The following is a 12,268-nucleotide window of genomic DNA, read 5'->3' on the forward strand; positions in this document are numbered from 1 at the left end:
ATGGCCTCATGGGATAATGGACTGCAAAGAACAAACTTAGTGCATGTCCAAGCCCATGAAAACAGGAGGAAGAGCAGAATTTAACAGGACAGTTTCCAAAGTTTAGTGTCAGTTGCAGTTTGACATTCAATGCCCTGAGCTGCCTGTGGAGTTTATGGACGTGTGGGCCATGTGGTTGGTGGAACTGAGGCTGTGACCACCAAGACCTGTGGCTTGTTGAGTGATGTGAGACTGTCCTGGTTTAAGCCCAGATGGCCACTAAGTACCACAGAGCTGCTCACTCACACCCTGGCCCCCGGCACCCCCTGGGTGGGGAGAAGAATTGGAAAGAAACAGTAAACCTTGTGGGTTAAAAAAATAACAATAATTGAAACACATTTTAAAAATAATTAGAATAAGATTAATAATAAGAATTGTAATTTAAAGTAGAGAGGGAGAGGAAGATGGAGAGGGAGAGCGAGAGGGCAGAATAAAACCCATGTGATGTCCAATTTTGCTCACCACCCACTAACTGATGCCCAGCCTGTCCCCGAGCAGAGATCAGTCCCCTTCCGGCCAACTCCCCCCAGATAATATACTGGGAATGATGCTCCATGGTCTGGAATATCCCTCTGGCCAGTTCAGGTTACCTGTCCTGGCTGTGCTCCCTCCCAGCTTCTTGTGCAGCTCCTTACTGGCAGAGCAGGAGACTCTGCAAAGTCCTTGACTTGGGCTGAGCACAACTGAGCCACAACCAAAATATCAGCATGTGATCAGCATTATTCTCATCTTGAATCCAAAACACTGCCCTGCACCAGCCACAAGGAAAAAAATTAACTCTATCCTGTCCAAAACCAGAACAGAAACCTCTGAGTGCCTGTTTATCTCCATGTGCCAGAAACAGAGCTGAGATCAGAGGAAAAAGCCTCTGCTCTGGAGATCAGAGTAGAGACAAATCCCCATCATGGTGATCTGTGGTGAATTGGATGAAATCCCTCCAGAAGTCCATGTCCCTCCTTAGCAAGTGAAGAGGGACAATTTGTGATTAAAACTAAGTGAATTGAACACTTCCCTTGTCACTCCACGTGTGCTTACCCAGCTGGCCAAACATGGCAGGACATCCCAGGACAAGAATTAATCCAGAATTACTGATGTCTGCCTTGATCCACCACCAGGCCTGTTCCAACTGCATCTGATTTAGTCCCATGAGATGTAGCTGTGAGACCTTATGGCCACCTTAAGGCTGGGAAGTAGGGATGTATCCAGAACTGCAGTGCAGGGTGATTAACTCTTGCTTGGAAACCATCAGGGTGTCTCACCTTCCTCACTGCTCACTAACCATGGAATATTGAACACTAATAAAGTCATAAAGATACCAAACCAGAAGTGTTGCTATGAGGACTGAGATAAGGACTGTCAGTCCCACTCTGGAAATGTCAAAAGTTCGCAGAGAGAGCCAGAGCCAGAGAGGGGAAGGATCTTCAGTGTAGTGCAGCAAAGCTGACCCTGGTGCAGGTCCCTAAATGATTCCAGGTTTGTGCTGGAACTGATGCACTGTCACCCTGCAGCCTGAGGGTTCCCAGGGAGAGGGAACTTCAGGATAGCAAACACCATGGATTCCCCATCTCCAAATGTAGGCATGGGAGGGGGTAAACTGTGTCTTCCTTCTTTTCCCCCCAGCTCAGAGCATGGACAGAGAGACTCCTGCAACCCAGACCAGAGATTTAAACTGATGTATTAATTAAGGTGTCCATCAAATTTCACAGCAGGCAGTGGGGGCTGGGTTGAATTTTCCTCTCTTGCATCCCCTGTCACAACTTCCTGGGAGCACGTTGGACTGAGAGAAATTCCCAGAAGCTGCAAGGATAATTGAGATCTCTGGAAAGGCACAAGTTCTCTTGATGTCTGAACTCAACTGTTTGAGTGCTTTGCACCTTTAGAAGTCACAGCTGGCAAGTGCCAGGTGAGAGAGATCAGGGGGCTTTGGGACAGGATTTCCCTTCCTTGTCCACTTCCCTTCTGTGCCTGTTCCAGGTCAGCTGCAGGATTGTCCCACCTCTGTGACTGCAGGGATGGACCAGAGGAGATGGCTCCCGTTGGCTCTGACACTGCTTCCAGCCTGGTTTCTCCCTCTCTCCTATGACTTTGGGCTTTTCAATTTCCCCAGTTACAATTTTGTCTCAGAGGAAAGAAGAAAAGGAGAAAGTGAGTAAATGCTCCAAACCACAATGAATTTATCTTTTATAAAAAGAACACGTGAGCCATTTTCAAAGGCCATTAATTCTGCTTTCCTAAGATTTTTTCAGAACTGACAATTTCCCCAAAAGATCTCTGAGGTTTTTATTTTTTTCTCTGGCATTCTTCATTGATGAAGGTGCATGAACAGAAGGGACCAATGTCATTAGTGAATATTTGCAACTGTCATTTGTTCCTCATTGTGTTCCCCCAGTGCTCTGTGTCCTTCACACCAGTACATTCTCTGATTGATTCTAGGCAAATGCTCACTCATGTTTGATTTCCACAGAAAATTTTGAGCTTAGCTCTCCCCAGAATGTAGTTGGAATTGTCGGCCAGGATACAATCCTTCCTTGCACCATCTCTTCCACAAAGCCACTGGACAACCCTGAAGTGCAATGGAAGAAGATCACAGATGGACATCCAGAGGACATCTGCACATATGGACAGTCTGGTGGTGAACCAATGCAGAAATACCATGGGCGGACATCAATGCCAGGAGATGGATTTGCCACTGGGAACGTGTCCCTGACGCTGAAGAACGTCCAGCCAGCAGATGAAGGAATGTACAGTTGCACTGTGACATCCAGGGACTGGAGTGCTGACACAGCCACCGAGCTCAGCATTGCAGGTTGGAGACTCCCTGGGCTGGGAGGGGAAGGGGGGAAGCTCTTCCAGAGGGAAAAGAGCTCTCTGAAAGGTCACTGTCCCCCAGCTGATGCCCCTCATATGACCCAACATGTCACCTCCCCACTCACAGCAGCGCTTGGGCCACATGGCTCCTGCTTTTTGATCCATGGGACACTTGATTTCTAAGTCACTGAGGGGTCTGTAAGGAGCCAAGAAAATTCAACCCATGCGCCAACATCCAGGAGGTAATAGGGGAATTGGTGATCTGACTGGCCCATGAGGGTCATGGCAGCCCTGGTAGTTTTAGGCAAGAAGGAAGGAGCTTTAAAGCTGAATGTTGCAGGAGACACAGAGCCTGCACTGCCTGTTGGAAGGCAGCTGCATTGTGTGGTGAAATGGAGCAGGCAGGAATAACTTGGTAAAGCTGCAAAGAGACTGGGGCTGAGTTCCTGTGGCAAGAGATGTTGTTCAAGCCCCATGTCCAGCCTGAGCCTTGTTATGACCCATGTGGGGCTGGAGAGCTGCAGCAATCCCTGCTGGGGAGGTGTGAGCCTGCCTGGGAGATAGACAAGTGCTCAGCATTCCTGGCTGTGGGACTGATAGGAATGGTGCCCTCCCTCTGGGGACTCCTCAGCTGGGCTAAGGAGATGTTCTGGGCTCCCAGTTCCCCCCAGATGGACAGTTGGCATCGTTTGTGTGCAGGGATCGATAATGTCAGATGAAGCTGGTCAGCCTGGAGTCACTGAGCAAAAATAGCACTGAATCATATCATGGTTTGGGTTGGAAGTGACCTTCCATTTGCTACTATTGCCCAGGACAAATTTCTATGAAATCCAGCTCTGACCCAGCAGTGGAACTCAGAACCATGTGTGGTGCATTCCCCTCACCACTCTGGCACAGCTTTGGCACAGTCCCTGGGCAGTGACCATCTGTGCCCACCTGTAGTGCTGGCGTGGACTGGGGAGGTGCCAGGGAAAAAGCTGAGTGGGCTTTAGTGCCCTGTGTCCTGCTTTGACAATCCTCAGACTTGGACCAGCCTCCTACAGATTCATTCTAAAAGAGGGATACAAACCACACACCTTCTCACTGCCAGCTCCATGGGATAGTGGGGAGCTGAGAGACAAACCCATCCCACGCTGTAGCTCTTTCTCAGCCAAAGGAAATTTGGCATTTATGGCAGATGGAGTGGGGGATCTCAGAAAGACCATTGCAAAGGTTGGGTTAAGGACTGAGAGAAAGTGGCAGCAACTTCTGCAAGAAGCAAGAGCTGTGAATCCAAGGTAGAGCTGGTTCCATGGAAACACACTTTTCCCACTCACAAACTCTCTTGCCTTTAAGGTACCGGGGAAGTGTTCCTTGAAATTCTGGGCCCTCAAGGGCAAGGGCTCGAGCTTGGCTGCAGATCACACGGATGGTTCCCCCAACCTACTGTCCAGTGGGTGACTGAGGATGGGCAGGGTCTGTTTGCAGACACTGAAATACAGCAGGACAGTGAGAAACTCTTCAGTGTGTGGAGTCGAGTCATAGTTACAGGAGAGGAAGTGGGAAAAGTCACCTGTCAAATCCTGAACCCCCTGGTGCAGATGGAGAAGAAAACTACTGCACGTCTCTCAGGTGAGTCCCATCGCCCTGAGAAGCCTTTGCTGAAGGCTCATTGTCTCAGGAGCCCTGGAAGACCCTTTCCAGTGCCAGGGAAGATGACAGCTCTCCAGTCCAGCCAGATCCCAGAGCAGCCTGGGGCACTGCAGGCAGGACAGGTTGCAGTGAGGGTCCCTCTTGCTCCAGATGCAGATCCCTAGGGAAGGCAGGTTCTGCCCACCCATGTAGGACTGACTGGGACTATTTGTCCCTTCATCTCCACAGGAACTCTTTGGATGGGTGCTCAGATTTTGGGGAAAAGATTGAATATTGCCACTGATGACTCAGGTTTTTTCTTTTCAAAGGTGCTGCTTTTCCCCATGTGTCTCCATTTGTCCCTGCCTTCTGGACACTACTCACTTTATTCCTTCTCACATTGGCTGCTGGTGCTGTTCTGGTATTTCGAGGTAAGGGCTCTTGGTTCACAGGACCTCATGTTTTCAGAAGGCTGTGGGAGGTCAATCCCTGTGAGAAAGTTCTCTGCAGAACCTGCTCTGGCAGAGGGTGTTCCTTGTGCATGGTAGAGGAAGGCTCTGAACAGATGGCTCAGGTGAAGTGGCTGAGGGTTTTACACATCACTTCTGGGGTTTAGTTTCACTCTTTGACTGCAAGGGATCATTTCTCAGCCCCTTGTGAGACTGGTCTGACAATTAGCATGAAATATCATGTAGAGTTTGCCTCTGGTCCGTAGAATTAGCAGACCTAAGCTCTCCTGCAGGTAGGAGCTTTCCATGTGCTCCTCTGTCATCCAGAGGCAGAAGGGAGATGCCTCCACAGGCAGCTGAGAGCTTGAGGGAGCATGGTACCTACAGACAAGAGGAGGGAGGAGGGTGGGTTGGTGGACTTTTCCTGTGGTGAATTAGAAGGGTCCCTTCCTCTGCCTCCACTGGGCTCATCTACCCAAGTCTCCAGTGGAGCTTGTTCATCAGAACTGGACCTTTTTTCCCAAAAGTGTCCATGGTGCCTCCCCATCTTGGAAAGGGCCTCTCCAGAGATCTCTGTGTCCACAACCATGGCTGGGCAGAGGGCTGACCCTTCCCTCGCAGCTCTCCTGAGCTCACACCACTTGCATCTTCTGAAATCTGCGCTGAAGCTGCATCTGAGCATGTGTCATTGCATCTGTGCAATGGACATGGACCTGGACCTGGAGAGTTCCCACAGAGGATGACAAACACCCAGGGAATGATCACTGTGAGCACACAGGGAAGGGAGAACTGCAGCTCATGAAGCCATGGCAGACGGGGGCTGTTGCAGACACCTCTGGACAAACTGGCTGCTCATGACTTGGATGGGTGGACTCTTCAATGGGTAAGAAACTGGCTGCTGGCTGGGCCCAGAGGGTTGTGGTGAATGGAACTACATCCAGTTGGGGCCAGTCTCTAGTGGTGTCTCCCGGGCTCAGTTTTGGGGCCGCTCCTGTTTAACATCATTATTGATGCACAAAGTTAAACAAGGCCAAGGGCCAGGTCCTGCACTCAGGTCACACCAACCCCCTGCAGCTCCAGGCTGGGGGAGGAGTGGCTTGAGAGCTGTTCCACAGAAAGGGACTTAGGGGTGCTGGTTGGCAGACAGCTCAATATGAGGATTCAAAAGCCAGGGAAGAGATCAGTCATGGTGCCCACAGGTGCACAAGCATGGGGATGCCCCATCCTTTTTTTTCCAAGGATGAGTGAGTTCTTTTCCAAGGACACTGAACTAGAAAAGATTCTCTGAGGAAAGAGAAGCTTGGAGCACACAAATCAGTAAATAAGAAGGGCATATTAAGAACAGCCCTTTGGAGAAAGCCTTGTGAATGATGGTTCATGGAAAACTCACCATGAGCCAGCAGTGAGCACTCACAGCCCTGAAACCAACAGGATCCTGGGCTGCATCCAAAGGAGGGGGGGCAGCAGGTCAAGGGAGGAGATTCTCCCCCTCTACTCTGCTCCTGTCAGATCCTGCCTGGAGTCCTGTCTACAGTTCTGGTGCCCCAAGAAAAGAAGGACATGGAACTGTTGAAGCAAGTCCAGAGGAGGCCAAACAGTTGATAAGAGGACTGGAGCACCTCCCCTGTGGAGACAGGCTGAGAGAGTTGGGACTGTTCAACCTGGAGAAGAGAAGGTTGTGTGGAGACCTCACTGCGCTACAGGGAAGGCAGAGAGAGACTCTGCATGAGGAACTATAGTAATAGGACAAGGGGAAATTTAGATTAGATATTCGGAAGAAATTCTTTCCTGTGAGAGTGGTGAGATACTGGAACAGGCTGCCCAGGAAGATTGTGGATGTCCCAACCCTGGCAGGGTTCAAGGCCAGGTTGGATAAGGCCTTGAGCAACTTGGTCTGGCGGGAGGTGCCCCTGCCCATGGCAGGGGTGTTGGGACTGGATGATCTTTAAGGTCCCTTCCAACCCTTAACATTTTATTATTCTCTGTGGGAACTGAGTCTGAGTTTCTTGTCCCATGCCTGCACAAAAAAAGAAGGCAAAATCAAAACCATTTCCAGGTGCCCCCTTAAGTGCAAGCTTTGTTTCTCTGAGGTGAGGAGGGAGAGAAGGAACAATAAAACACACTGAGAAGAGACCCTCAAAAAGACAATTTAAAACAGAAGTTTTATCATCTGCAGGGCAGATGGGTGGTCTCATCTTCAAGGGGGTAATGTCAGTGTCATAGAGATACCTCTCTTTTTTCACAGAAATGAAAGTGGTGGAAAATACCACAGGGGCCCTGGAATCCATGTGGAAGAGGGACCTCCATGAAGTCTCCCAGAAAATTCAAATTCTGCAGGAAGATTTCCAGAACATGCAGCAGTCCACACAGCATGACATTCAGTTGCTCAGAACAGACCTGGAGAACAAACTAGGTGAGCAGGGCCATTCCCCAGCAAGGTCTTCACGTCTCTGAAGGCAAAAGCTGCTCTACAGGCAAACTGTCCTGTGAGCTCGTCCTGCACAGCTCCTCAAAGGGGATGGGGAAGGACAGTCCTTACATGGGGAACAGCTTTTGTGATCCTGACACTGGAACACCTCCATGCTGAAATTTTTTGTGCAGGAGCTCAAGGGCCCTCTTCTCTCCTTCATCTTTGTAAAGAGTGTGTACTGTGGGTCCCCTCATTCCCTGATACTTGTTAAGGTTCCCCCTTGAAGTCCTGTCCCCATCTCTCTCCCTGTCCCCATTGCCCTTCTCCTACTCCTCCACTGCTGGTCCCAGGCTGGGGGAAGCTGGGCTGTGCCCACCCTGCATGTCTGTGCCCATGAGGAGCCCCTACCTGTGCTGCCCTGCTCAGCTCAGGGGCATCTCAGCAGGCAGTGCAGGAGGTGGGGCAGGGGAGGGCACTGGCAGCACCCGGCACTCTCTTGCCCAATGTCTGGGGACCTTCCCCTGGGCGGGCACAGAGCCCATGTCCTGAGCTCTCTCTGTCTCTGATATGTCAGAACGGTTCCCAATTTGAAGTCCTTCTTCCATATCTCTCCCTTTCCCCACTTCTCTTCTTCATGGGAAAGTGTGTTGTCTCCCATAGCTCACAGATTCATTCTGGAGAGATGTAGAGGGGTGGTTCCTACCCTCCATCCTGCCCATCAGGCCTTTGTCAAGGCCTTTTGGGAAGGGTCACAGGGCCTCTGCTCTTTCCCCAGCCCTCCATCAGTCAGTCAATCCAAAGCAGTTCAAAGAACCAAACAGGGAATAACCCCAGGCACCATTCCAGGCTGGGGGTGACCTGCTGGAAAGTTGCTCTGCCAAGAAGGACCTGGGGGTCCTGGTGAACAAAATGTTTTCCCAGAGTCAGCCATGTGCCCTTGTGGATGAGGACAATGGTATCCTGGGGTGCATTAGGAGGAGCATTGCCAGCAGGTCAGGGGAGAAGCAACCCTGGTGATGCACATCTGGAGTCTTGTGTCCAGGAGATACTCAGGCAGTAGCTGGGCTGCTGCCTGAGGAAGGGGTAGCCTTGCAGGCAGATGGGACCAGTGAAAATACAGCTCCTGCCATTCTGTGGCAAACTAAACAGGTCTCCTGCAGGGAAATTCAGCTCCTTGTTTCCTATCCCTTCTCCCCTGCCACCAGCAGGCCATTTTCCTTCTCCTCAAGAATTCCTACCTTGATTTCAATGATAGTTGGAGCTCTTGCTGCTAAAAGACAAAGCATCCCAGTGTCTCAGGCTTTGCTCTCTTTGGAGGATGGCCTCGGACTTCTCAAAGTGCTTCATAAGTTAGAGAAGCAGCGTGTTACTCCAGGAGAACATCATCCTTTTGGCCAACAGCTTGGGCTGACTCTGAGCACACTGGGGCCCAGCAAGCCTTGACAAATCCACTAATTGCCTGCTTTTCTCTTTTCCCACAGAGCTTTTCAAAATACAGTACTACAAAGAGAAGCATAGAGGATATCGTGCAGGTGAGTCCTCAGAGCCTGAGTGCAGCTCTCGAAAACATGTCCAACCCCCTCAGAGAACTGTTTGGAGAAGAATATGCTCAGATCAAGGGTAGTTTGATAACTTTTTTCCCTGCCCTGTGCTGCCAAAGGCCCTGCCTGTGCCTGTCAGGAGCATCTCAGCTGTGGGAAGCAGGGGCAGCCAGCTTGCACTGGCCACTGCAACCCCCCCTCCCACTCCTGCTTTGGCCTCTGTGGTCTTTCAGGAAAAGTGTCTGGATTTGGCTCCACTGCAAGAGCAGCTCCTTCTTCTTTAAATCTGAGCAGAGCTAGAGGAGCTCAGTTCATGCCATTGCTCCTTGCTCAAGTCCTGCCAGGGGTTCATCCCATTCACTGCTGAGCATGGAAAACTGAGGCAAGAAACATTTTTGTGGCAGTGCAGATCACTCTTTCACCATGTGGCAGCAATATCTAGACTGGTGCTGTCCTGTTATTTAGGAGAAACTGCCTAAAGCTTGAAAATCATCTTCAGACTTTACCTAGGAGTTAATCCTGACACCCAAAACTAATTGCAGCTGCTGTCACCTCCTGGTCCTTTTCCCCAGCAACACAGAGATGGAGGGAGAGGGTGTCCAGCCCCACAGGCTCCTCCTTGGGGCTGCCTGCTGGAGTCCCAGGAGCTCTGGCTGAGTGCCTGGCACTCGGGGTGTGCAGGCTGCCACTCTCTGTGACAGCAGCTCAAGGAAGGGACGTGGCGGGAGGGGAGGGGAGAAGCTCGAGGTGCCCTGAGGCTGCCCAGGGAACCTGAGCATTGAGAGGGGGGAAGGACAAATGGGAGGGGGATGAGGGCCCAGAAGAGAAAGGCTCAGAAAAGCAGAACTTGTTTTCTGCTCCTCACGGCCTGACCTGACCATTGCAGTTGTTGTCACCCTGGACGCTGCCACAGCTCATCCCGGATTGGGAATATCTACAGATGGGAAGACAGTGGTAAAGCAAGGTTTCGGCATGGAGGGTATCATCAGAGACTTCTCCAGCAATGAGAAGAGATTTGATTCCCATCTGTTTGTGTTGGCAAAGCAAAGATTCAGATATGGGAGGCTCTACTGGGAAGTGTCTGTTCGGGGAGGAAGAAACTGGGCCTTGGGTATTGCCCGGGAATCTGTGACTCGCAAAGGGCCACTGACTCTGACCCCTAAGAATGGCTTCTGGGTCATCGGGTTGGCAGATGGGCGAGACTATTGGGCCTACACGGATCCTCAGACCCGTCTGAGTGTGAGGGGGGAGTTGGAAGTCATTGGGATCTTCCTAGACATCCTAGCCAAGGAGGTGTCTTTCTACCATGTGTACGATAAGGAAGCAGCTCTGTACACTTTTAGCATTGCTGATGGCAGCAGCCAGAGAGATGAATTCATTCCCTTCTTCTCCTTAGACTCTGCTACTGCAAACCATGATCCTCAGGCTCTGGTAATAGTGTAGATTTTTGATGATGTTCAATAGTTTACTCCACATTTCAAAGCTCAGTAATGTACAGCCAGTGATGAAATCCCATTGTAATCAGGCTGCTGCCTAATTTGTGTCTCCTGAACAAAGCTAATGAAGGACAGGACAGATCTCTCAGAGTGGTCTGCTCTGAGTTTTTTGCCTTATGGATCAGAGTGAAGAATGTTTTGAGGGAAATTATATGTGCTCAAGAAAAATAAATGTACTTTAATGTTTGTATGAAAAAAAGTGGTGTGAGGGACTGAAAAAAAAGTTATTAAAATTATTACTGGCTCAAAACAGCTCTGTGTGTGTGAGAGGGGACAGATCAGATTCTGCCAAGGTGCAGTGGTGCTCCGCCCCCATGAGAGCATCTCGTGCAGCTGTCAATCACTGGCACACTGGTAGCACTGCCCCACACCACACCCCAGGGGACCCCTAACCCAGATCTCAAATGGCTGGCAGACCAGAACCCCACCTGGGGGTCATGGCCACAGGAGTCCAGAGCAAATACGACCAACATCATGAGGCCCTCCATGTGCATGGCCCTATCATTCTTGGATTTGTGCTAGCTGGTTCTATGCTCGATCTAAGGCAGTAGCTATAATTCTCTCTCTCTCTCTTTCTACTTCTTAATTTCCTTTTCTTAATATTTGGGTAACTTAAACTTGGATGGGTTGGAATTTGCTAAATCAATGCTTTGTGAAATGCTTTATGTTGGTTGAATGCTTCTTTTAAACTTTTTCCAAAATTTGCCAGTAAAAGTGTGTTATTTTGACCCCCTGAAAAGCTTTGCAGCATTTCTCCAGTGTGTGGCCTCACAGTATAAAAGTACTGAAGGCCCTTTTAATAAATCTGTCGGGTGGATTTTTGAAACCGGGTACCTTTTGACATAAAACCCCTTCGATGAGCTCATGAGAAGAGCCTGGGGTCTTACAGGTTGAGTGTGAGTTTTTCTGAAAAACCTAGTATCTTTTTCCTGTTTGTCTATGAGCTGACATTTGTTGAGGAGGGACAGTAATGGAGCAGCTTTGTGGGTACCTGGAAACCAGTCAAGGTCACCCCACCACATATCTCCACATGGCTTTGGAATGTCTCCAAGGCAAAGACTCCACAGCCTCTCTAGGGAACTTGAACCTGGGCTTGGTCACTCTCAAAGTAAGAAAGTGTTTTCTGATGTTTAGAGGTACCCTCCTGTGTTTCAGTTTTTCCAATTGCATTATGTTCTGTCCCTGGCACCTCTGGGAAGAGCTTCCTTCAGGTGTTCATAAACATTGCTGAGATCCCCCCAAGCCTTCTGCTCTCCAGGCTGAACGGTCCCTGCTCTCCCAGCCTTTCTTCTGATGCCTGAAAAGCCAGAAAATAACTCTTTAAAACTCTTTTTGAGGATTAGGAAGCAAAAGCACTCATTTATTACAACAAACCAGATGCACAGGAATATTTTCCAAAGTGTGCATCCCAAACTACATAGGTGTTACAACTTTATACTGTCATCTAATGACAATATTTGGACATTATCTCACCTGTTACACCCACTTCCAAAGCCATTCCTGTCTTAGTACCACCCTCAATACGCCTCCCGATTTTGATAGAGAACTCTTCATCTTGTTAAAATCCCTTTTCTATTGAAAATCTTAACAAAGAGCATTAAACAGAACTTTTAGGAATTTTGCACAAAACTACTAGCTGTCTACAGGTACTAGCAAGCTATACTAAAATCTATATGATATAGATTTTAAGGCATCACTTCATGGGAGAAATCCTCCAGTCCCTAAGTCATCTGTGTGGGAATTCCCTGGACTCTCTCCACTCTGTCTGTATCTCTTTCATCCTGGGGAGCCCCGAACAGCAGCTGTGGCCTCTCCAGTGCTGAGCAGAAGGCAAAGATCCCCTGTCTCAACCTGTGGCCTCACTCCTCCAGTATTGCCTGGGATACCCTTTGTGGGAAGAGCAGGTTCCTCAGC

At 49.7% G+C, this 12,268-nt stretch overlaps 1 protein-coding gene across 2 annotated transcripts; it reads left to right on the top strand.

Moving 5' to 3' along the window:
- The first annotated feature begins 1,498 nt into the window (after nt 1-1,498).
- On the top strand, nt 1,499-10,571 carry LOC103755408 (butyrophilin subfamily 3 member A3-like). 2 transcript variants are annotated; one of them, XM_018070897.1, is made up of 7 exons: nt 1,499-2,188; nt 2,504-2,845; nt 4,183-4,458; nt 4,788-4,889; nt 7,153-7,320; nt 8,799-8,849; nt 9,745-10,571. In XM_018070897.1, exons 1-7 carry the CDS (start codon nt 2,119-2,121, stop codon nt 10,299-10,301), a joined length of 1,566 nt encoding a protein of 521 aa, XP_017926386.1. In that variant the 5' UTR covers nt 1,499-2,118; the 3' UTR covers nt 10,302-10,571. The 2 variants fall into 2 exon arrangements, with proteins under 2 accessions (XP_017926386.1, XP_008919589.2); XM_008921341.2 differs by having other exon boundaries at nt 1,499-2,184.
- Nucleotides 10,572-12,268: the final 1,697 nt, after the last annotated feature.

The sequence above is a fragment of the Manacus vitellinus genome, unplaced genomic scaffold (genome assembly GCF_001715985.3).
Source record: "Manacus vitellinus isolate BGI_N305 unplaced genomic scaffold, ASM171598v3 scaffold_196_pilon, whole genome shotgun sequence".
NCBI lineage: Eukaryota > Metazoa > Chordata > Aves > Passeriformes > Pipridae > Manacus > Manacus vitellinus.